Source organism: Oratosquilla oratoria, chromosome 19 (assembly GCF_046742065.1).
Source record: "Oratosquilla oratoria isolate Oo_2021 chromosome 19, ASM4674206v1, whole genome shotgun sequence".
Lineage (NCBI taxonomy): Eukaryota > Metazoa > Arthropoda > Malacostraca > Stomatopoda > Squillidae > Oratosquilla > Oratosquilla oratoria.
The window spans coordinates 64,402,043-64,427,585 of NC_134795.1; the positions used below are offsets into that span (position 1 = coordinate 64,402,043).

At 39.0% G+C, this 25,543-nt stretch overlaps 1 protein-coding gene across 8 annotated transcripts in view; it reads right to left on the reverse strand.

The window, feature by feature from the left end:
• ATP8B (ATPase phospholipid transporting 8B) overlaps window positions 1-25,543 on the reverse strand; it is a 209,078-nt gene that overhangs the window by 19,346 nt on the left and 164,189 nt on the right. For all 8 annotated transcript variants that reach the window (XM_076203224.1, XM_076203218.1, XM_076203217.1 and 5 more), the window contains 15 exons: window positions 18,458-18,670; window positions 17,292-17,378; window positions 16,756-16,874; window positions 14,482-14,637; window positions 13,034-13,208; window positions 12,693-12,762; window positions 10,212-10,353; window positions 9,264-9,426; window positions 8,792-8,884; window positions 7,552-7,714; window positions 7,059-7,168; window positions 5,054-5,245; window positions 3,451-3,519; window positions 2,947-3,049; window positions 1,067-1,203 (listed from right to left, as the gene is read on the reverse strand). In XM_076203224.1, coding sequence (XP_076059339.1) covers window positions 1,067-1,203; window positions 2,947-3,049; window positions 3,451-3,519; window positions 5,054-5,245; window positions 7,059-7,168; window positions 7,552-7,714; window positions 8,792-8,884; window positions 9,264-9,426; window positions 10,212-10,353; window positions 12,693-12,762; window positions 13,034-13,208; window positions 14,482-14,637; window positions 16,756-16,874; window positions 17,292-17,378; window positions 18,458-18,670 — 1,992 coding nt within the window. The remainder of the gene's footprint in view (window positions 1-1,066; window positions 1,204-2,946; window positions 3,050-3,450; window positions 3,520-5,053; window positions 5,246-7,058; window positions 7,169-7,551; window positions 7,715-8,791; window positions 8,885-9,263; window positions 9,427-10,211; window positions 10,354-12,692; window positions 12,763-13,033; window positions 13,209-14,481; window positions 14,638-16,755; window positions 16,875-17,291; window positions 17,379-18,457; window positions 18,671-25,543) is intronic.

Genomic DNA, 25,543 nt, shown 5'->3' on the forward strand with positions numbered 1-25,543 from the left:
TGCAGGGACCAACAATTGGTAACTGCAAGTGGAAGTCCTGCAAGGTAGATGTCAGACCACAATGGAAATAAGCTTACATGCTTTTTTGTGTTATCCTTGGCAACTGAAATTGTTATTTCGAACTATGTGTTCTTTTCATTATCTGCACTTCATGTATATTGATTCAATGCCAAATCAACTTTTTTTATCATTTATTATTTTTCATCATCACATCATCATCATCATCGTCTCCTAGCTGGCCATCTTAAAAACCTTACTACCCTGACTCCATCTGGAGGTGTAGCCCCAAGGAGCTGACACTCAATCTCTAAATTAGGCACAAGATCTCTCTCTATCAACTTAAACTGCAATTCTTCCACCTTTTCACAGGTAGAGCTGACAACTGTGATTGTTACATTCTTCCTACTACAGTAAGCTGGTAACAGAAACTGTCCCACAATTATATAAGACAGCAGTCCCAAGTTTCTTCCTAAAGAAAATTATGGGAGAACCATTGCCAGCTAATGCGGGGTTGCTGATTTCCAGTCAGCAAAGCTCAAGGAAATTATTAAGAACTGAGTAGCCGAGATTTTTTAACACAATTTATACAGAATCCTTAACAGTAATCCCTACATAGTCCACATTTGAATGTAGGGTGATATAATGTGCAGGTTTTTGTACTTGGATCTGAAACTGGGATTAAACTGCTATGCTAAATATTGAATCCAAGTGTTTGTTTACATGGTGAAAATACTATCATGCTACATTGAACAAGCTGGGAAAAATGAACGTTAATAGAGTAGTAATAGCCAATACATACCGTGGTCACTGTAAAAATAAACACACACTTCCCACATGTCATATTACCAATCAAGTGCTAAACCAGCTATAAGTGCTGGCAATTGTTAATAAAGTGAAATTATAAAACAGAATTAGTCAGAGATTTATAGAGATAAAGAGGAAAAGTAAGAACTGAACTGCAATTAACAACATCCCTGGCAAAATGGCTGACTGGTGTACATCATCATGTTGGAATAGGTTTGCTGGATGTATTTACCCATTTGTTATTTACATGAAAAGAACTAACCTGACAGGAATATCCAATGTTGATAGCAGTCTCCTGTTTATCTCCAGTTAGGACCCAGATCTTGACACCCGCCATGTTTAGATTGGCAATGGTCTGCGGAACTCCATCCTGTAGTTTATCTTCAATAGCAGTTGCTCCTGTATTCCAAAGAAAAGTATCTTTTGTTAGAATGTTTGACATATTTGTACATATATACATACATACATATACCAAGGCTTTTTCCCCCTTACAAGGGAGGTAGCCAAAAAGGGGAAGGCATAAAATCATTTCCACCCATTCCATCCCTGAATACATACATACATACATATACTAAAGGCTTTTTCCCCCTTACACAGGAGGTAGTCAAAAGAAAAAGGCATAGGAACTACTCCCACCCATTCCATCCCCTACATACTCCACTCCCCTCTACCCTTTTCCCTCCCTCTTACCTTGGCACCTCCTGGATGATGGGTCATCCCTTTATTTTACATTTATATATCTTTATTCAGAACTCTTCTGATCATTCTTTTAGACACCAGTATATAACTGATTAATGCTCTCTCAACTACTCTCCCATCAACCACTCTGTCCTTATATTTATTTCTTCCTTTTAAAAACAGTTTACAATTACAACTTTTCTTTTAATGAACACCAATTTTTTCTCTGCAATTTTATTCTTCCTATCTATCTATATACTATCTATCTATTATAATGGAGGCAGCCAAGTCAGAAGGCATGTCCTCATTCCTACCCATTCCACTCCCATCCACCACCCTTTCCTCTTCTGGCTTTCATAATACTCACACTTTTCACCCATTTCTTATTTATACCCACATTAACCCTGATGATACTTCCCTCCATTCAACCACACACTTACACATCTCATCACTTACTAACATAACCATTCCTTCTCTCCCTTGACCTCTCTCTCCACTACTGACACCCTATCTACCACATTCCCAAATTCAAACTCATCTTTCCCTTGCAGTTTAGCTTCACTACCTAACGCATCCATCTTTTTTTTCACATGCATACCACCAATCCCCTTTTTGCTCGCACTTGTTCCAGATGAACACACATTCAAAGACGTCATCAGTAAACTCCCACACAGGATCTTCTTTGATCTTGGCTCTGGAGGAAAATCTAACAGAGAGGGAGATTCCTAGATCCCATCAATCTGTCCTACCTAGTTGCCTTCTACAATGTGCATGAAATACAGTAGTGGTATTCTTATCTTCTTCCCTTACCACCACAAAGAAGGGATGGAGACTTAAGAGTGGTACATACAGATTCAAGGAGGCAACAGAAAAGAAGGACAACAAAAGTAAAACTGCAAATCAAGATTTATCTATGAGTAGAGATTGTTCCACGACATAGATGAATACCAGACAGTTCTAGTTCATATGGGCACCCCAAAAGTCCCCAAAGTACTGACTCAATATAACTGCTGAGATTATTCAGGTCACATGAAGAATTGTCACCCCAGAACGCCCACATGAAGAATCGTCACCCCATGATATCCCACCTAAAGATTTGTCACCCCAGTGCACCGAATATCAACACTGGAATAAAAATTATGTTAGGTTAAGGTTAGGTTAGGTTAGGTTGGTTAGTTTAGGTTGAATGAGGGTTATGCTTATTGTTATCAACTTATACAACTGAAGAATTGTAAACCTAGGATGGCCCACATGAAGAACTGTCACCCTAGGATAGCCCACATGAAGAATTGTCGCCCTGTCATAGACTGGGGTGACAATTCTTTATGTGATCCGAATATTCCAATATGAGGTAAAAGAAGAAATTATATATATTAAAAATGTATAAAGAAATGATATATATTAAAAATGTATACAAGTAGTCATGCCAAAAGTAAAAACTAAAGAAGATAAAAATATTCTTACCAAGAAGAGTAAGATCTTTTTCAATTTCCTCATATATGGCATCCAGCTTTTCTTCCCTGTTATCTAGCGAAGTTGCTGCTTCATGATGTCGAGCTTTCCAATCCTGGCAAGACATAAATGTTTAATCACCTTCAACTAACAGTCATTATGAGAGAGAGAGAGAGAGAGAGAGAGAGAGAGAGAGAGAGAGAGAGAGAGAGAGAGAGAGAGAGAGAGAGAGAGAGAGAGAGAGAGAGAGAGAGAGAGAGAGAGAGAGAGAGAGAGAGAGAGAGAATATATATATATATATATATATATATTTAGATATAGCTAGATATTCCAGACTAGAAGCAATAAGTCAACTTCAATTCATTTTTTGGCTTACTTTAAAGTTTAAAGTTCCTAAGATTTCTAAGACAGATACTTTATAAGCTGGAAGGGGCGAGTTCCAGTCAAAAATGTCTAACTGAAATGAGCAGTTATGTTTTACATATTGCATAACTTTGAACGTCCCATTTTACTCACCTGGAAATATGACTCTTCTAAGTCTTTGACGGCAAGGCACAAGGTTCGTAAGCCATCACTGGCAAATTTCTGAAATTCATTTCCACAAAAATTAAAACCTGGCTAACATTACAATGATCAAGATTTATTTCCTCCTTACACTATCACAAATGAATAAAAGGTTATCACATTTCCTTCATGTTAGTGTGATCACTTAATCCATACATATCACTGACATACTTGCTAATTTGTACCTTTAAGATTAAGCTTATGTGCTCTTGCTATTTATTTTTTACATCACAGTTGGGATGTATTTATTCTATTCCAATTCTGGGCATTATGAGTTTTAATCTCAATTCAGTTGATCACAAATAGGTTAGTAATATACTAATTGTAACTATTCCCTTGCATTTCAATGACTGGAAAACAGTGGCCCCTGAGAGCCCCACAGAAGCCAACAATGGTCCTCAGGCTCTCCCATAATTCCCTCACGAAAGAAACATTAAACTGCTGTCTGAGCTTGTAGTAAGAGAAGGCAAACAGTATCAGGTTGTCAGGTGTCCTTATGTGGAAGGTGTCATATTTTGTCAATGAACTTTTTCATACTTTGAATCGTTTGTTTGGTTCCGCGTCATACTCTGTCAACTGTAGATGAAGCTGTCTGGCTACATCATCACAGTCTGTTTGGGACCGGTCGGAGTAACAGTCATGACTCTCTATGTAAGTTAATTCCTTTCCCTTACTTATTCAATCATTATGTGGACATCATATACTATGTCTTATATATTATATTGTGTCTACTCATATGATGAGGTCTATATGTTCTGACTTCATGTATATTATGTAAGTTACATTATGTAACATATTTTCAGGTCTACTGGTGTTCCAGTTGATTAAAACTTGGGAGTAGGAGCCAAGTCTCTTATTGTTATCACAGAAGGGTAGAGGAAATACAGTCAAAGCTGATGGACAGAGATCTTGGGTCAGGTCCATAGACTGAGTGTCAGGTTTTTGGAACTCCATCTGTAGATGAGGCAGTGATGATGGGAAGGTGGGGAGGGTAGGGAAAGATGAGGGCAGGGGATAGAATGGGAAAGAAAAGGAAGGGGAGGGCAATGATGATGGGAAAGGGAGGAAGGGAGGGGAAATACGACGGGAGGGGATGGGAGGAGGAAGGGAGAGAAGCAGAGGGAAAGGGGGAGAAGGGAAGGGATAGAGGAAAGGTGGAAGGGGAGAGGGGAAAGGAAAGAGGAAAGGGGAAGGGGGAGAAGGGAAGGGATAGAGGAAAGGGAAAAGGGAAGAGGGGAAAGGGAAGAGGGGAGAGGGGAAAGGTTGATAGACGAAGGACGGGGTCAGAGGGTGACCCCCACCCACCCCCTGCCTCCTGACCCCTGGCCCTTCCCTCTGACAAGTTTTGAAGACAAAGAAGGGAAACAATTCTCAATGATGTCCATCTTGCAAGACCACCATTTCCATGTACCTCCTGTCTTTGGCCCCTAATTAGCATAGATAGTTGAATACACACCTTCTCCTGTTAAACGGCTACCATGGGGCTGCAAGTTTCCAATTTGTAAAACCAGAGTTAACAACTATTATTATTAATGTCATATTCACAGGGCCTTACATTGAGGTGTTCTTGACAGTGGTGTTTCAAGGCTTCTTGTCCAGTTTTTAGACGCTCGTATATGATCGAGTCTGCCCCTTTACAGTAGAGGCGTATTCGACCATCCCGTTTCAGAATGACTGACATCCTTTTTCTGACATTATTGAAGTCTAGAATACAAAGCAGCTCATACTGCTCTTGCACACCTTTAGCCTGTAAGAGATCAAGCAAAATTATATGGACATGCATGGCTGTACAGTAAACCCACGATATAACAGATCTTGATATATCGGATATAACAGACAAAAAATCTGACCAGACAAACCCTTACTATACCAGATTTTCATCCACTGTAGTGAGGGAGCCTCGGTTACATCAGATCTTCAGATATAACAACAGACCCCTGTCCTATTTTGTCTGTTATATTGAGGGTTTAGTGTAATTTCTAATCCTACTAATTTCTAATACTGAACAAACTTTCGGGATATAGCGGATCTGTCCGGTATTTCCATTGGATATAACGGATCTTTAGATATAACAACATAACCAACCCCATATTATCTGTTATATTGAGGGTTTACTGTAACTATCTATCTATATACCTAAAGGCTTCTTCTTCTTTATAAAGGAGGCAGCCAGCCAAGGCTTGTACCCACTTTCCATTCATACCACACCCTGTATGTATGACCCAGAAACAAAACAAAAAATCTTCACAGTGGAAGATTCCAGTAGCTCCACAACTGAAGAAGATTCAGGTCTGCAGAGCAACCAAGAGCATGCTCATAATTCTCTTTGACATCTGCAAGGTGTGAATTCATCCCTCATGGCCAGACTGTCCACAGCCAGTTCTAGTACAATGTTTTGAGGTATTTGAGAGAGAATATTTGGTAGAGATGGCTTGAAATGTGGTACAAAGGCATTTGGATGCTCCATGACAACAATGTACCCTCTCATAGAGCTCCTGGGACATGAAAGTGTCTTGGCTGTGACAGCATGATCACCCTTCCACACCCACCCTACTGGCCTCATGTGATTTTTTTCCTTTCACTAAAGATGATTGATTGATTGATTTATGAAATTTTTGGCTTGAAGGCCAAGTGCCGGAGCTGGTAGGCCATCCAGCACTCTTCCTAAAGACGAAACTGCACCTGAGGGAGGGCTATTTAGATACCACGGAGGAGATTCAGTGTGAATGACAGGCGCTGCATTCCAGCAGTGGCAGCACAGTAATTACAGTTCCTGTCATACCCCAATGATTCTGAACGACAAATTACAGCAGCAATTTTTCCAGAATTTTTGCATTCCTAACTGACTTTATAATTTTAGTAAATCATTACCATATATGTCTTACTGCACTGCCTCTGACCTGAGCAGAGTAGCAAGAGATACAGATGACCCTTCATACACAAGATCCTCAGATGGAAGAAGCGAGAAATTGTGAGCAATTTGCCTGCGGACGTTTGGGCCAGCCTTCTCAACCTTTCCCAGTATTCAATCCCCCTTCTCCTCCTCTTCATTCCCCTCCCCCTACTTCTTTCTTTCCCCATCCCCCTCATTCCTCTTACTTAATCCCAAGCATGTGTATCACAACTATGTACTTGAAAAAGTTGTAATAAGTGAAACATCATACAAATAAAGGCTCCATCCTCACATGGTGGTTAACTCGTCAAGAAATGGGTTTTTGGATGGCTGTGGGATGAGAGCATAGGGTGGGTGTATGCTTTGATTCTGCTCTTCCCCTTATGATAATGATGATATGGTTTAACGTCACAAACTCCTTCCATCGGAAGGCTAGGACGGTACCTCTTACAGAGGACTTTGTAGCGTGGAATTTAATGAGCCATGCCCTTGGTTCAACTTTGCCAGTGGCAGGATTTGAACTTATACAGTGGGAAAACCCTTTTGGTATATATATTACCCTATGCTTTAAATACAGTTTAAATCACAACAGCATGATTTATGTTTATGTTAAGAGTTTATAGAATACAAATACAATTAAATTATGACTATAAAAACACTGGCTTACAAAGATGGTGATGGTATTTGGTGTTCGTTCTTTGAAGACAAACCCAAAATTCCTAGCTGCTGAGACTAGTGCTCCTTCATCTGGGGACTGTGCTTGGTACTCCAACTTGCCTGTAAGACAAAAAAAGATGACACTACTTTATCATTCTTTACAAAAAAAATTATGCAACCACAAACATATATATATATATATATATATATATATATATATATATCATATACATATATATATATATATATATATATATATATATATATATATATTTTTTTTTTGGGGGGGGGGGGGGGGAGCGAAGTATCACTCCCACGGGCTTTGTTTGAGCCTGTGAAACATATCTAACTTACCTTTTCTAGAAATCTTTCATGTAGGATATAGGAACCTTGACTTTGTCAAACCCCTTTATGTATACATAAAGCAACACACACTTTTCTTATGTCTTTTACTGATCTCTGAAAATAAGTAAGGTAAGATAAATGTGACATTATCTACCTACCATTCTTTTCTTCTGGCATTACAGTGTGACATAATGCAAGAAGTCGGAAGAAGTTTTCTGAATCAGGGTCCCCCCCATTTAGTGCTTCGAGGAGACTTGGATCATAAAACTTGAAGTTGGGTTCATGGTGAGGATTCTTTGATAAGTCGACACTTTTTGTGTACTGAAAATAAGAAAGTTAATATTAATACTTGAGTTGAAGAACAAACTATTTACCCCGTTACTTGTAATGATCCTCTTTACAACTTTTGTTTTGGCTTATGCCACACAACTTTATTTAGCTTTGGGCAAAAACCTGTAAACTCGGTGCATAGCTCCAGTATTTTAAAAGATATATGCATGAAGTTTTTGGTATATGGTTAAGATCCTAAGAAAACATAACTGGGATGACAGAGTGGTTTTGTATGTAACCATGTACGTATATTTATAAATTTGATCTTATTGGGAAGTGCTAAGAAAATGTCAGCGATGAATGAGGAAAATGGAGGAGAAATATGAGAAGATGAGGTGAAAGCAGTTATCAAAATGAGAGCAGGTAAGGCACCTGGGTTAGATGAGTGTCATGTGGAGTGTATAAAAAAGTGAGGTACAGTGATGGTGGACTGGCTGGTGAGGTTGTTTAATGTTTGTCTGAAAGAAAGTAAAGTACTAGAGGACTGGAGGAGTGTCTGTATATGTGAGGGGGCAATAAAGGACAAGATGGATGGATGGAGTAAAAGGGGCATTGGGAAAGAGGGGAATGTCTGTTAAGGAAGGGAGAAGACAAGATGGGGTGAGTGGAGAATGGTTGTGTATGGATGATATTGTGATACATGAAAGGGAGTGGGTGGGGGCTTGGGGAGTGAGGGGTGAGGTAGTATGTGTGAATGATATTTTGATACAGCCTGAAGGGATTTCTCCCCATCTCTTTTTCTGCATGAGGTCACCTATTAAATGAAGCAGCCTTGCTATGGATGTACTCTGTCTTGCTGCATTGCTTCTGACCCAGGGCAGTGGGCAAGAGGTAGAGATGACCTGTCATCCAGAAGGAGCCAAGAAAAGAGGAAGGGAGGTATAGTCAGTGGGAGTGGAGTGTGTGAGGATGAAATGGGTGGGAGTGGATTTATGCCTTTGACTTTGGCTATCTTTGTTGTAAGGGGGAAAAAAGCCCTTGGTATATGTATGTATGTATGTACATATGTATGTATGTATGTATGTATGTATGTATGCACTAATTTTTCTATGCATGTCAACTGCTTACCTCTGTGATCTCAATAGGCTCCCCTGTTCTTGGATCTAAGACATCACCATAACAACGACCTCCAATGGAGCATTTGTTAAAGGCCATTATATTCTGTAACCAGACAAATTTAAACATTGCTATTTACTTAAACCTCCAATACCCCTCTTTTTACATGTAATATGCTTATATAAAATCATATAGACTACAAAGAAGTTCACAAGTTCAGCATGCAAATAAATCTCTAAATATCCATACTAAAAAACACCAAAATAGCTTTCATATTAAATATGTAAAACATTCAGAGAAATCTTTTCATAAAAGCATTTAATCAATTTAGCAAATGTTATAAATCTACCTTTGTTTACCTTCAGCAAATAATCAAGATATTTGCAAGAACACTTTACTGTGAGAAATGGAGTAAAATATTGTCACCAATACTGAGCAACTGTTTGAAAGTTATACACAATAAAGAAAAATTCTTTATATTTACCTGAGTTAAAGTCCCTGTTTTATCTGAGAAAACATACTCAATTTGACCTAGTTCTTCGTTAAGAGTTGTTGTTCTTGCTTTGGCATGAGTGTCAGTCTTGGCATAGTACATGGATTCATCCCAGTTGATCAGGAAACTCTGGCACAGTCGGATAACTTCAACACTATCAAAAGAGAAAAAAAAAAAATGCATATATAAAAAATATGTCAAACAGGTGGTAAAATGTTAAGGTAAATGTATATACATATGCATGCAAGCACATGCATACCCACGTGCATATGCATGCACACAGACTTGATCACAAAACAAGTCCAAATGCTGAGCTCTTGACTCTATCAAACCCCTCTATACATGTAGCACAACAGAAAAATCTCTCGCAAGAGAAGTGCCACACTATCATGATTATATTCAAGTTACAATCCAGCACTAGAACAATACCAACACAGAATAGGCCTGACAAAAAAATGTAACCCTCACACAGAAGACACTGAATATCTTATCCTAAACTGCCCCATACCCAGACAACAACACAATTACTTCCTTGAGTAACTTATGGGCCAATTTGGAGGCTACAGCCAGTTAACTGGAAGCCATGGGTCTACTTCAAGAGAGATAAACAGATTGATTGACCGATTAATAATGATACATTCTTTTGTTACTTAAATGGCAATACTAGACTTCTATAACCTGCCTAAAAATTTATCACAATGAGGAACTTAATGCTAAAGACACTACAACTTTTGACTCATGGGTCTCCTTCAAGAGATAAACAGATTGATTGACCGATTAATAATGATACATTCTTTTGTTACTTAAATGGCAATACTAGACTTCTATAACCTGCCTAAAAATTTATCACAATGAGGAACTTAATGCTAAAGAAACTATGACTTTTGACTCAAGGCTACATCATTACAGTGGATGTTGTGACTACAATATGGCACTTACCTGACATAGAGGGAGATAGGCACGACGGTGTTGAGAACAATGGCGTAGGAGAAGAAGACCAGGAGTGCAATGACCGTGGCTCCTCCTGCCACTTCACTGGGGACCAGCTTGTCCCATGGGAGAAAGTCACGGAAATACTGACCTGTGGAGTTAAATGTTGACAAGTCAAGAGAATGTAAACATAAATGTGGAAATTGCAGCACTTTGTGGTTTTCACCAAATGAATAGTATGTTGAAAGTATTTCAGAGCAAATTTGTCAAAAAAAAAAAAAAAAAAAAAAAAAAATGCCAGAGCAAATTTGTAAAAAAAAAAAAAAATAAATAAATAAATAAAATAAAGATACATACATATACATATATATATATACATACATATATATATATATATATATATATATATATATATATATATATATATAATGGCTGAATGAACACAACCACTACACTCAGAAACCAAAACCCTTCTCTATATAACCCCAAAGGAGAATGACTGGCAGGTACTTATACACAAAAGCCCTTGAACCATCCCACACTCACATCACATCATGCAAAGACAGTCTATCATATGCAAAATAAAATCTCAAGCAGTGTTCTACTCAAACACTTACAATAACCTACCACTTGCATCCCACAATACATCCATACAAACTCTGGTACACACATTGCAAAACAAGAACTCCATAATTGACTACCAAACCCTATATTCCTCCAAACTCCCTCAGAAAGTAACCAAATAAAGAAATCACTTAAAATACACAAAAGAGATGCACTGGTACATCTACAATCAGGTCATCATCCTGCATTAAAATAGTTCCAACACAGATCTGTCTTGGCAACAGACACCATTTGCTGAAGATGCAACCACCAAACAAAAGATACAAAGCACCTAATAAGAACATAAGAACATAATACTGATGAACTGAACATGTACTACTAATGAGCCTTGTGGGACCCTACATATTACCTCCTTCCAATATGATATCCCATCTTTCTCAACCATTCCATCTATCTATCTATTTATCTATGAGAGATTGGGTGGTGGAAGTAAAACAAAGATGATCCAGGAATTGATCTATATTCTATATTCCAAAGGCTTCTTTCCTCTAACAAGGGAGGTAGCCAGCCTAAGCATTGACCTACTCTCACCCAACCCACCACTACCCAACACCTGTTTGTTTCACCTTTCATCTTAGCTACTCATGGATGAAGGGACATCCCTGTTTCCCCACCTACTGCCCTAGACAGAAGCAATGCAACAAAAAACAGCATTTACAAGGGAACCCTCCCTCCTCACCCCCTCAAGCAAAAAATTGAGAAGACAAGGAGAAATCCTTTTGTGCTGCATCAATTCATAGGTCATTCATAATCATTCTCAATAATGAGATGGATGGATGGGATGAAGGGGGTCTTAGGTTAAAAGGTAAATGTCTGTTGAGTAGGAAAAGGAGGGGGCAAGAGATAGGTGTGAGTGGAGAATGGTTGTGAATGGAAGATAGATTGATGCAGTCCAAAGGGATTTCTATTCATCTCTAATTACTTTAACCATTAACATACAATGATGCCTATGTAGGCATTGTGAGGCATGAGTGGGTACATGAGTATGCTGGCATCGGTGTCTTGATTATAGATTTTTTTGTTGTACACAAGTTACCCCCGGGATTCTGTGAACTAGCTTGATCACATTTTCTGTGTTTATTATTACTCAGAATAAAAGAGAATGAGTACACAGTACATACATATACCAAGGCTTTTTCCCCCTTCCAAGGGAGGTAGCCAAAAAGGGAAAGGCATAAAAACACTCCCACCCATTTCATCCCTAAATACACTCCACACCCCTCCCACCCTTCCTCTCATCTGAGCACCTCCTGGATGACGGGTCATCCCTGCACCCTGCCCACCGCCCTGGGTCAGAAGCAGTAGTGACTTTATATTTTACAATACAAATAGTGTGATGCAAATTACATATGGCAGCCAATGCTGCGTGCGAGAACTTGAGTCATACTGAAGTGGTTAATTACTTATTGCCTAAACATCACCCGATCAAGTGTTTGTTAAGTGTAGGCAGATGCAATCTTCAGTCTTGAAGGTCAACAGAATTGGGCACTGTTATCTATACAATGTAACTGATGAAACCTTCTGTGGGATTCAGGCATACATATCTGCTATGTCAATACCTAACAGTCCTTGGACTAATGTATAACAGATAAATACTGTATATCAGATTTCCATTAGCCCTATTAACCTTACTAATATGTAGCCCAACAAAGATACACCAATCAAAACTTGTTATTGTCTGTTTACATCATATTTGTCATTACATTACATTTAGGTTGAGAGGAAGGATATAGGGTTTTGCAATATTGATAAAAGAGTTCCTACTGCTTATTCAAAGTTGTCATAAATGGGTATGGCTCTCACCACAGCAAGTCATAATTGCCAGTCAAAATAAAATATATGTAAGTCAAAGTTGCATTCACTAACCTGTCAAGGTCTCCCAAATGCCACATGCTACGGTACAAAACAGGCACATGGAGAGCAGAAAAAATACAATCTGTAACACAGGATGGAAAACCAAAATTAGATAGTGAGAGGCATTGCTCTGGGGTGAATGGGTTCTAACTATAAAAACACCTGATGGGCCTCAGAAGATGTCATCGCACTACTGGCTGGCTATTCAATATAAGCTCCTCTATTATTCATCTTGGCCAGAGGCAAAGAGCATCTCTCTAAATCAGCAAATCTTCACTCTTAACAGAAATATGCTACACTATGTTATGATCTTTCTACACTTACCATAACTAAGTACAGAACATTTTACTTACCCCTAAGATTATAAAGTTGAGAAGCCTATCAATACTTGTGCGTTTAAACTTGGTTTTTCCCGAATTCTGCATAAGTTTGGTATCTTTGCCCGCAAAGATGACCATCCCGTAGCACCAGTTCGTGTTGCGCAGAATGCAACCACGTAAAAGGATCTTGTCATTATCAAGAGGATGCCTTTACGAGAAAATGAAAATATACATGAAAAACCAACACAATTATTATTACTGTAATACAACTGAAAATATATATATATATACATATTGCTATAAAGGTATGACAGATGAAAAGGTGGCAGAGAAATGCAGGTTGGATCGAGAACACTATATTCCTGACGTTTCAAGTACTTGTAGTCAAAACATCAGGGATATAGTGTTCTCGCTCCAACCCATGTTTCTCTACCACCTTTTCCACTCATATATACATATATTTACAAAACACATGAAATGTCCCTTCATACCATGTTGTCCTTTAAGTCATTCACAATCTCTATCCATTCACAATCTCTACTATTTTGCACACTCTCTTTCCTGCCCTCTTCATCCCAGCTATCAATCTCATTCTCAGTCTTCCTCTCAATCTCATTCCTTATTTTCGATTCTAAGAAATTCAATGAACGCAAATGATTTACTTCATTAGATAAGGAATCTTAGTGATATAAAATCATCACCTTGGTGCACTAATGTCCACCACATCATGCTTACCACAAAAGAGAGCATATATAATTTGTATTTCTTGCGTGAACTAAAACATCAGTGACAGAGTCCAACACACCAGGATAAATCACCCAGGTACCTGAGTATGTACAGTATATTGTTATTTCAAATCTCAAGTACATTTAAAAATGTTGAGCTTGTGTTTTGGCAATTCAACTGGATTAGAGCAAATTAAGTAAACTCTTTCGAAGTAATATACAGACACTAAGAGCCCTTTTCCACATATATGGGGTGGCTGAGTCAAAGCACATACTCAAAACATTCATATTAAAGCCCATTTTTGTCAAAAATGATGTTGCTTATTTAAATGTCCTGGATTTAATCTCGTTCCAAGAAAATCCCAAACCCTGTCACTTAAGACTAAATGTCAATCATTGCTGAACTCCAGCAACTAAGGTCATAATGAAAAGAATCCAGGAAAAAGTCACAGAAGAAAAGGCCCTAACCTCACCTAACCTTTCCTAGTCACAAAAAAAAAAAAAAAAAAAAAAAAAAAAAAAAACTACTACACATTTACATTCACAAAAGAAACACCTAAAAGCAAATCTAAACTTTGCTTTGATCATCCACACTCCATTACACACCGACACTTATAATAATAATAAGTTTGGCAATGAATGAAATACATGAAATGCACATAATGAAACGAACACAGTTCGAAATAACAATTACAATTGCCGAGGATAACACAAAAACCTTTGACATAATTAACAAACTGTTGATAAATGACGTACTTATTTCCCTTCCACATGAGAGTTCCTTCAAACTTGTTAAGTTGATTATTGGGCGGTTCACAGATGACCTCGCCGTCAAAGCTGCCCATCTGCGCCACATCCTGTCCCAAATCTGAGGTGTCCTGTATACACTGCTTGCATTTGAGATTTGTCTCGCTGAAAAATAAGTAAATAAATAAATATCAAAATAAACAAATAAAATATACATACATACATATACATATACCAAGGCATTTTCCCCCTTACAAGGGAGGTAGCAAAAAAGAAAAAGGCATAAAATCATTCCCATCCATTCCATCCCTGAATACACTCCACAACCCTCCACCCTCCCTCTTATCTGAGCACCTCCTGGATGACGGGTCATCCCTGCACCTTGTCCACTGCCCTGGGTCAGAAGCAGTGTCGCAAGACATAGCACATCCACAGCAAAGCCGCTTCATTAAATTGGCGACCCCCCCTCTCCGTTCCCCCATTGCATAAAAGGAGAGGACGGGGAGAAATCCCTTCGGGCTGCGTCAAATTTTGCTCATACATACTACCTCACCCCCCATCCCCCGCCCATTCCATCTCATGCAATCACAACATCATCCATATAAAATATAAATAAATAAATAAATAAATAAAATATATATAAACAAATACATAAATAAATAAAATATATTTAAATAAATAAATAAATAAAATATAAAAATAAATAAATACATATATAAATAAAATTTATATAAATTAAAAAAATATATATAAATAAAATAGATTAATGGTTTGATAATTAAACAAATGAACAAGGTTGTCTAAAGATACACGTAAATTGGTATTTCAAAGAATGAAGGGGAGAACGACAACGTGAGCGAAAGTAAAGAAAGTGGAGAGAGAGAGAGAGAGAGAGAGAGAGAGAGAGAGAGAGAGAGAGAGAGAGAGAGAGAGAGAGAGAGAGAGAGGGGGGGGGGAGCAAAAAGAGAAAGAAAAGAGAGAGGGAGAAGAGAAAGGTAGAAGAGAGAGATAGGGAGAAAAGAGAAAATAAAGATAAGAAAGAGAGAGAGAAAGAGAGCGAGCGAAAAGAGAAAGAGAAGAGAGAGGGAAAAGAGAAAGGCAGAACAGAGAGATAGGGAGAAGAGAGATGAGAAAGAGAAAAGAGATAGGGAAAAGAGGAGAATGAGGAGCGAGAAAGAGGAGAAAGAAATGATAGAGGAATAGAAAAAGAGAGGGGAGAAGAGAAAGAGATGGGAAAGATAAGAGAATGGAAAGAACAAAAAAGAGAGAACGAAATGGAAAAAGAGAGAACGAAATGGAAAAAGAGAGAATGAGAGGGAAAAAGAAAGGTAAATAGAAAACATGAAAAAAGGATAAGAGTATTTTAGTATTTTGTCGTCGAAAACAAGTGCTTCTTTTCTGTGTGTGTGTGTGTGTGTGTGTGTGTGTGTGTGTGTGTGTGTGTGTGTGTGTGTGTGTGTGTGTGTGTGTGTGTGTGTATTTACCTAGTTGTATTTTACGGGAAGGGGAGCTATGCTCGTGGGGTCCCGTCTTCATTTCTCATTTTATCTAAACAATTTTTAAATTCATGTATTGTTTTTGCACACACCACTTTCTCATCTAACTTGTTCCAACTGTCTATTACTCTGTGTGGAAAGCTGTGTGTGTGTGTGTGTGTGTGTGTGTGTGTGTGTGTGTGTGTGTGTGTGTGTGTGTGTGTGTGTGTGTGTGTGTGTGTGTGTGTGTGTGTGTGTGTGTGTGTGTGTGTGTGTGTGTGTGTGTGTGTGTGTGTGTGTGTGTGTGTGTGTGTGTGTGGCGACTTCTGCATTTACACAAGTTCAAGACTTGTGTCAAAATGTAACAACATAACTTATTCAAAACCGATTCATGTTTTCAAGCTAACCTATTAAGACGACGATTAGGGAACCCAAGCATAATAAATACTTCTGGCAATATTAATGCAATTTCATAAATAGTGACTGTGTCACGTTGATATATATTCAGAGAAGACATGTAGAGAATTCTTAGCCGATACTTGTGGTACATGAGAGTTCATAGACGTCAGTAATAGCAACATTAGCAATATAATGTTAGTCAATAAATAATGACCAAAGGAAGGTCTCTTTTGTGAGTTTACATATGAAAATATTTAAGTAAACATATCAATAAATAAATACACACACACACACACATATTTATATTTATATATATATATATATATATATATATATATATATATATATATATATATATATATATATATATATATATATATATAAGAATTCAATGAAGCAAAGTAGTTACCCATCAAGCTCCGAAGTTTCAATGTAGCAAAGGCCATTTGGCTCCGATGTGGACAAAATCAACACATCTGCTGCGATGAACTGGTCGTTCTCCATGCGAATGACGTCACCCACTTCGACCTGTGAGCAAAACACAATAATGTCGAACCGAAGAATAGACGATTGAAGTTATATAACCACTTTCTGATATCAAACAGGTAGCTCTGTATCTCTAAACGCTATTAGTGATCATATCGATGTTATTACGACTTTATTTTGGTGTGGATAATTCTCATGCACATTGAAAGGATTAAGAATTATTCCATGGGAATTTCAACCACTGTGGTAGGAGACAAATTGAGCATGTAGTTTTATAAATGAACTAACACAAGTGTAGACGATTACACTATGAAATAAAACAACAAAAAATGCAATAATAATATCAGTAATATTGATAGCAATAAAACGAAACATCGTCTTCTCTTTCTCTGACATATGAAAGCACGCGTGCGCATGTCATTTGCGCGGGTTTTTGTGTCGAGTATCGACAGAGCTTACCTTGCTCCATATTTCGTCGATGAGCGTTCCATTGCGCAGCACTTTCGACTTGCGTTTGTTCACCTGGTTGTCGCTCCGATGACGTTGCTGCAGGACAAACACAGACATTTTAGTTGAAAAAAGTAAATGATGAAACATAAAGTTGAATAAAAGTAAAACACAAAAAGTACAAGGTTACGGGCAGCACTCACGCTCACCAGTTAAGTATATTTCTGCCATGAGATCTATTTTTCCTGAGAAATATATATCAACAAAAAATCGAAGGAAACTAATACTAATTGTACTCAATTTTGAAAATTATAATTTGTGTACGTTAGTCTACGGAAAGCGCGCCGATGTTGTCGTTTTGAAAATGTCGACAAAATGGAAAAAAAAAATTTTTTGGATGCTATAACCTAACAACAAGGAAATACCTTAAACTGAATTGAACACGCAAGCAATAATCAGGAAATTATGGATTTTCTGTCCTTCAAATTGTTTGAGGAATAACTATCCTAATACTGGCAAAAATACTGCGATCTAGAAATAATCTACAAAATAACGAGTCGACATTTGGAAACGATTTGTTGACATTTGTAAGGACGACAAAACTGGCGGCCCTCAACAATGAAACCTGGCAGTGTAAACAGATTTCTATGTATCGGAAAAAATAATGCATGTTCGAAGGTGTTTTGGCCTTAAAATCATAAATCGTTCCGTTAAACGTAAAAACAAAACCATTTGGTTAAAATTATTAGACAAATATGACGCCATCAATATACAACATTCATTATACAAAAAATCAATAGTGCTATTGTTATTAGTTTCCGACGATATGTTTAGGGAAAAATCTTTACAAGAGCGGTCCGCCCAAATCTCTGGGGTGCACAGACCACAAATAAGCAATTTGTTTCTGATTGTTTTCATGAAATATTAATCCCTGAATATTATGATACAGACGAGCAAGGGGACGGAGGGAGGGAGGGAGGGAGATAGGTGAAAATAGGGAGGGAAGACAATGGAAGGGGAATGGAGAAAACATGGAGAAACGAGGGGGGGGGAGAGGGATGGTATAGGATAGTGCCTGAGATTATTAAAAAAAAGAGGGACAGGAAAAAATAAAATAAAATAAAATAAAATAACAAAATAAAAAAATATTTGGAAGAGGACAAGGAAGCAATACTCACGAAGTCGTCATAGGCGTCCTTGATGGCGGTGACGGAGAGTACGCCGATTAGAGGGACTGCAGTGGTGACCGGGGTCAAGGACGATATGACCGGAATGAGCTGGAGGACCAGCAGACACAAGAAGTAGAAGTTGGCCAAGCGCTGGAACTGCTCGAACAGATTGTAGGGCACAAAGTTCAGCAGCGTGTACTTCGACGTCTTGATGTAATTTTTCTGCGGAAGAAGAAGAAGAGAGGTTCTTATAATGCAAGTCAACGGTTCTTCACAAGGGCGGGTGGGGGTTTCTGCTCCACGGGAGAGTCTAAAGACCAGTCTCCTTGTTTACAGTTTTCTACAGTTCCAAACATGTTTCTTAGTTGCCAATATATATTTTTACACATTCTTTTGATCGACATTGTATATAAACCTTAACACATTCGAATTTTTCTTTCCCATGATAATAAAAAGGTTCCTTCGTCAAATTTGGGGGTCCGAGAGAGGCTAGTTATGGAATCGTTATGAACCGCTGGGCTAATTATAATAAAAAAATATTTCATTCAGCTCAAGAGCTGTTGGAGTGTTCAAAACCTTTCTGATTTGACCCTATAATACTCCGTGTCACCTTTAAAGATTCGGTTCTCCGTTAAAAAAGTTAAATTTGTTTTCATGGTCTCCATGATTTCTACAATCACGCACCAATGGAACCGCTCTTTCCAAACAGCTCCAGGCAGGTTATTTACTCTTGTTCCAGCCCAGAGTACCCTGGGTGTCCCCTTTGTCTACACCACCAAGGGTTGTCTCTTACAGAGATAACCCTGTGTGTGGGATCAACATAGGGAAACGTGCCACATCTCCATAGAGCCGGAGTTAATATTCACGAATTACGCTGGCAATAGGCCTAGACTGTTTCACGAAACAGTGTTGTCTCTGCTTTGATACCATGTCTTTCCAACGACATCCCGACGATTCTTCAAATCTGCGTTCAATGTCCATGTCTATCAGCCGTACAAGTCAGGGAGGACAAGCGACCTTTGTCCTGCATAAATATCGACAACTCCATTTACTCTGGTTGAACGAATCCGCAACACTATGGTAAATGACAATCCTTCCAGGGACTTTCTTAAATGGCCCACCACTGCAATCCAAACTACCAAGGGATGTGAAACTTTCCAAGACCTCAATGCCCTTGCTACATACATGGGCCGACTGAACTGGCACGTAATACGACCTCAAACACTTAAACCTTGTTCTTGTTAAAAAAAAAAATGGATTCCAAGCGGCCTCGCCATCCTGTGCAGTGATGCTGCAACCAGAACATCCGACGACTACGCAAAGACAGGGTCTGTGACCTTGGTCTTGTCAATGGATGTTCTGCAACGACATTGATCGGCAACGCTATCCAATACCCAGTCCATGCCGGAGTTGAAAAGTGTTGGGAGAAGGACGCATACTTAACTCACTTCTGAATTAGCAGGAAAGAAGCAGGTGACGCCTCCTCCTCAGAGATGAAGTCAACAAGCAGCAATTCCACGGTTTCGCATATGCCAGAACACCAAAAGTGATTGAGTGAAATGCCTTCTTGAGATCAACATAGGCTGTAAGCAACCTCTGTTGAAGCTTACGCCGGCACTCCTCAAGAACACGAAGCGCTACCACCCAATCAAATAGTGATTTACCGGGCGTGGACCCAGATTAGCAGATATAAACGAACTCGTGCCAAATGGGCGAGCTCCTTGCCTGGTGTATTGAGGAACGTTATGCTATGGCAGCTGTTGTAGACCCCTGCCGGTCCCCTTTCCTATTCCAGATAGGAACGACCAGATCCTTCTTTCGGTGAGAATGGAATGGTACAAATGGCAGACAGCACAGACTTTAACCTACCAACCATGGTCTCACCTCCGGCTTTCAGAAACTCTGAGCTGACGTTGCAGATGCCGGCCGAATTTCCACCCTACAACTTACGTCCTTTTTTTATTCCCCTCGAATAGGACGAGTTTCATCTGTCGGTGGATTTGTATCCACCACCCGATGACCAGCAAAGTGGAAGCTGTCTGCTCGGAGGGTAATCCTTGAGTAACTGTTTAAAGTACTCGGCAAAGAAACTACATCCCTCCACGACTGATACGAGTTGCTCACCGGCAGTTCAGACCGTACTCACCTGGGTCACAGGCGAAGTCATGCAGAACAGTTCAAAGCCTCAAGATTCCGTTCGATAAATGCCTAAGCGATATGACGTCATGTGTGCCAAGTGGTTATTCCGTTTGCCAGATTTAGCTTTTGGTTTGGGTGTTTGTTTATATTTTTATATATATTTTTTTTCATCCAACATCGCTATGGACCGATAGATCCTCTGCCGGCAAGGTTTGCCACCGTCATTCTTTGTAACAAAAGGAACAGAAAACGGCGAATCACACACATACACATGTAAATAATGAAAAAATACATAAAGAAGTAGGGGACAGGACGTCGCTGTGAAAGTTCCCATTAATTCTAAAGGATCTAGTGTGGCCGACGTGTCTCTCTCCTTACTGAAAGCGGCCTGGCTTAAGACAATCAGGCCAAGGCGCAATTAAAGCGGACTACGGTTCGCTATCATCAATCTGAGTTCCGCACGTGAAAGAACACGCTGGTGGCAGCGGTGGGAAAAAAGTTTAATCTACTATTTATCTATAAATGTACTTGTTTCTTAAAATGTTAAATATCTTATTTTATTCATTCCTATTTGTTTATGTATTCATCTATTTACTTATCTATTAGCTTATCATCGTTCTCTATAGCGTGTATATTCAAGGGTGGGAAGGGGGAGGGTTCTTCAGTCGGGCTCTTTATGGACAGAAATGTCTCCTTATTGATTTGTTCTCATTGCATCTTATTATCACAAAACCACCAATTCATGCATCCCGACAGCTCAAGAACACGCAACAGGGGGAGGGGGAGGAGGAGGATAAGGAGCAGGAGGAGATGGAGTAGGAGGAGGAGAAGCAGGAGGAGAAGGAGAAGCAGGAGAAGCAGGAGCAGGAGGAGGAGGAGCAGGAGGAGGAAGAGGAGGTAGTGATGTGGCAGGCAAGAATCAAATCGCATGTGTCAAGCCCACTGACGCAACAGCCGTCTATAAAACGGCTCCTGTCTCGTGTTGAGGGATTGGGGGTTGCACGACGTCGACAACAACGCCAAATGACGGCGATTTCGACACCGGCCGTGGTATACGACGTGTGTGGACAAAGTCGTTTCGCGCCTATTATTAATTATTATTATTATTATCATTATTATTATTATATTATCATTATTACTATTATATTATCATAATTATTATTATTACTAATTATTATTATTATTAATTATTATTATTAATTATTTTACTAATTATTATTATTATTATTATCATTATTATTACAAATACCAATTACTATAACCGTTATCATTACATTATTATTATTACTATTATCAATAACTATAACCTATATTATCATTATCACCACATTATTATTATTATATTATTATTATTACCAATTACTATAACCATGATCATTATTACCACTTATTATTACGTTATTATTATCATTATCATCAAGTACTGCTAATGTTGCTAACATTAGTAGTATTAATGCATAACAAAAATATATTTTCTCCTTATATGGGAAGTTGCTTTGTCTCTGAGTGACTTAGCCAGAGCGACATGACGTCAGCCCTTTCCCTCCAACGCCGCAATATTGTCAATAAAGGACAAGATTACCGTGATAAGCTTACGTTTGGTTATTTCAATTAATCAGATCTCTCAGACGAAACTTTGGGCTCAGCCCGGGGATTGAGTACCAGCCTACCGGATAAATTCATTTAGATTTTAATCTGATTCAATCGGCCTTTTCTTCACTGCCATTATTGCTTTCTCTGATATTCTTTCACTTCCTCTCTCTCTCTCTCTCTCTCTCTCTCTCTCTCTCTCTCTCTCTCTCTCTCTCTTTCGTTGGCCAGAGAGAAGGATTGGCGAGGACAGGATTTTTTTTCTTTTAGCCTCTCTTTCCCTCTCTCTCTCTCTCTACATTAAATAAGAGATTCCGCGACACTGAAAAAAAATCAGAGACACTATGACAAAAACGAAATTCTTTCCCAACGGGTCTCTTCCCGAACGCCCTCCCCCCCTTTTTTTATTTGGGGGTGGGGGGGAGCGGGGTGCATACTATCGAAATTCTGCCCCGTGGAATGTATGGCCAACCCCAGGGTCAAAATATCCCGCGGGGGAGGGGAAGGGGGATTTTTTTTTTTTTTTTGGGGGGGGGGGGCATTACGTCACCCAGAGGGCAGGAATCCTAAGTATCATAAAGTCCAACGGGGAAAGGACCCGCCGGGAAAGAATTCCACGTTAGCGTGCGAGGAATCTGCCCAGCATGGGACTCTTGGCCGACGAGCCTCAATGCGGCGGCGTCCTTGACCCCCTTCGACATGGTGACGGGGGCTTCGTGGTTTTGATGCTCCTGGGATAGAGATAGAGATAGAGAGATAGATAGAGAGAAAGGGAGAGAGAGAGAGAAAGAGAGAGAGAAAGAGAGAGAAAGAGAGAGAGAAAGGGAGAGGGAGAAAGGGAGAGATAGAGATAGATAGAGATGGGGGGGAGTATCAGAACTCCTGAAGGACGTCTTGTCCGAGCGAGACCCCCCCCCCCCGGGTCCCCCTTTGTTCCCTTATACAATTTAATTTTTTTTTTTTTTCTGAAGCTGCGGGCCACTTCCCTCGCTCTAAATACAATGGCGGGCGCCAAAGGAAAAAAATAAATACAAATATAAAATAACTAAAATAATAAACAATAATAATAAATATGATAAAATAAAATATAAATATAGAATAATATATATAATGATAAATAGATGAAAAAATATATAAATATCTGGTGAGCCTCGGCGGGCGTCATTATGGAGTTCTGTGGGTGTCGTTATAGAGTTCTGAGGGCGTCATGGCGCTCGCGAGCAACAGCCTGGGGACCACTGCCTCAGACACAAAACCGGCCGTCCATGTCGTTATTTCAATTAATCAGCTTTCTCAGACAAAACTTTGGGGCTCAGCCCGGGGATCGAGCACCAGCCTACCGGATAAATTCATCTAGATTTCAACCTGATTCAATCGGCCTTTTCTTCACTGCCGTTATTGTTTTCTCTGATATCCACCCTCCCCTCTCTCTCTCTCTCTCTTTCTCTCTCCCACCCACCCCTCTCTCTCTCTCTCCGTCTCTCTTTCTCTCTCTCTCTCTCTCTCTCTCTCTCTCTCTCTCTCTCTCTCTCTCTCTCTCTCTCTCTCTCTCTCTCTCTCTCTCTCTCTCTCTCTCTCCGTCTCTCTCCCTCTCCCTCCCCCCTCTCTCTCTTTCTCTCCCTCTCTTTCTGTCTCTCTCTGGGTGAAAATAAATGAACTTCTCTAGCACGTGTCTCCACGCTGGTACACAGTCAATTATGACACACAGACGGGACAACACGAATGGAGCACTTTTTACCTGCGCATTGCATTTGGCAAATGCAATTCGGTGAATAAACGTGTGTGTGCGTGTACACACAACATAAAAAACATGTGAAGAAATTCGGCTTCTCAAATAAGACAAATGATACCCGAGGCAGAGTAGTTAAGAGGTCATAATTAAAAGTAGTTTTAAGATTTAAGTTTTAAGTTTAAGTTTTAAGCTAAGGTTCAATAACTTGAAATAAGTGTAAATTGAAGAGGGAAGACGGGTTGCTAAGTGCATATATTTCTTCGCCATAATAACACACAGATAGAGCAAGTGTCGCAAGAACTATGCCATACTGCACACATAGTTTTTTTTTTCTTCCCGCAGTCTTAGAATTCTAGTACATATACTAAGACCATCACCCTGGATGGCTGAATTATAATTATATACAGTATATATATACATATATATATATATACATATATATATATATATATATATATATATATGTGTGTGTGTGTGTGTGTGTGTGTATGTGTGTGTTTGTGTATATATATACATATATATGTATGTATATGTATTATATATATATACATACATACATACATACATATACCAAGGCTTTTTCCCCCTTCCAAGGGAGGTAGCCAAAAAGGGAAAGGCATAAAAACACTCCCACCCATTTGTAATTCCCACTATACGATCACGGTATCTCTACCACCCATGCTAAGTTTGATTTTAAACTGTCATGGTGTATATTTGCAGTATACAGGTACTCTCAGATTGGATGGTGTGCTTGATGAAAAGCACAATACTGTATTATTTTTTTTTTTCGTAATGTAATTGTTGATATTAGCCGCTACAGTCTTGTGTCGGTAACTGTGGACAATCGGTATTATCGGATCGATGCCCCGTTTTGTCCGTTAAAACGAGTGTGTGTGTGCGTGTGTGTGTATGTGTGTTTTCTTCTTATGTGAGAAAAATACGAAAACACGCAAGGGGCACTGTGGCTGCATCCTTGTTCCCCGCCACATGTTGAAAAATCGAATTGTTAATTAATTTCTTGAGAGAGTCGATCACATTTCGAAAAAAAAAAAAAAATGTGACTAGAACCCACTGCACCACAGGCCCCAAACCACCGTTCTTATCATACCGGGCAGGCAATTTGCTCAACGTAAATGATAATTGGAACTGTGCAAACAAGTAAATTGGCTCTTAAATACCTCCTCTAATACACGAACAGGAGAAACTCCGGCATAATATTTCGTTCAAATGTAATATATATATATATATATATATTTGTACAACACTGAATGGATCCCAGTGAACAGATTTACATTTATTAACCACAATTCACTTTAATTCTAAGGGCAATGATAGCGCAATCGGTTAAGTCATTGTCACTTGTTACGTGCTAGCGGAGGTTAGAGTCCTTAGCTGTACAACGTATCAATTTCTGCATGTATGCCTCTTCGAGTTTCTCAATGTTAATGGCTTAGAATTAAAGGGAACTGTGGTTGATAAATATATATATATATATATATATATATATATATATATATATATATATATATATATATATATATATATATATATATATGTATATATATATGATAATAATAAGTGGCTGTCTCTTCTTCCATGGGTTATGCTAGCGGCCCTACAGGCCATCCTCATGA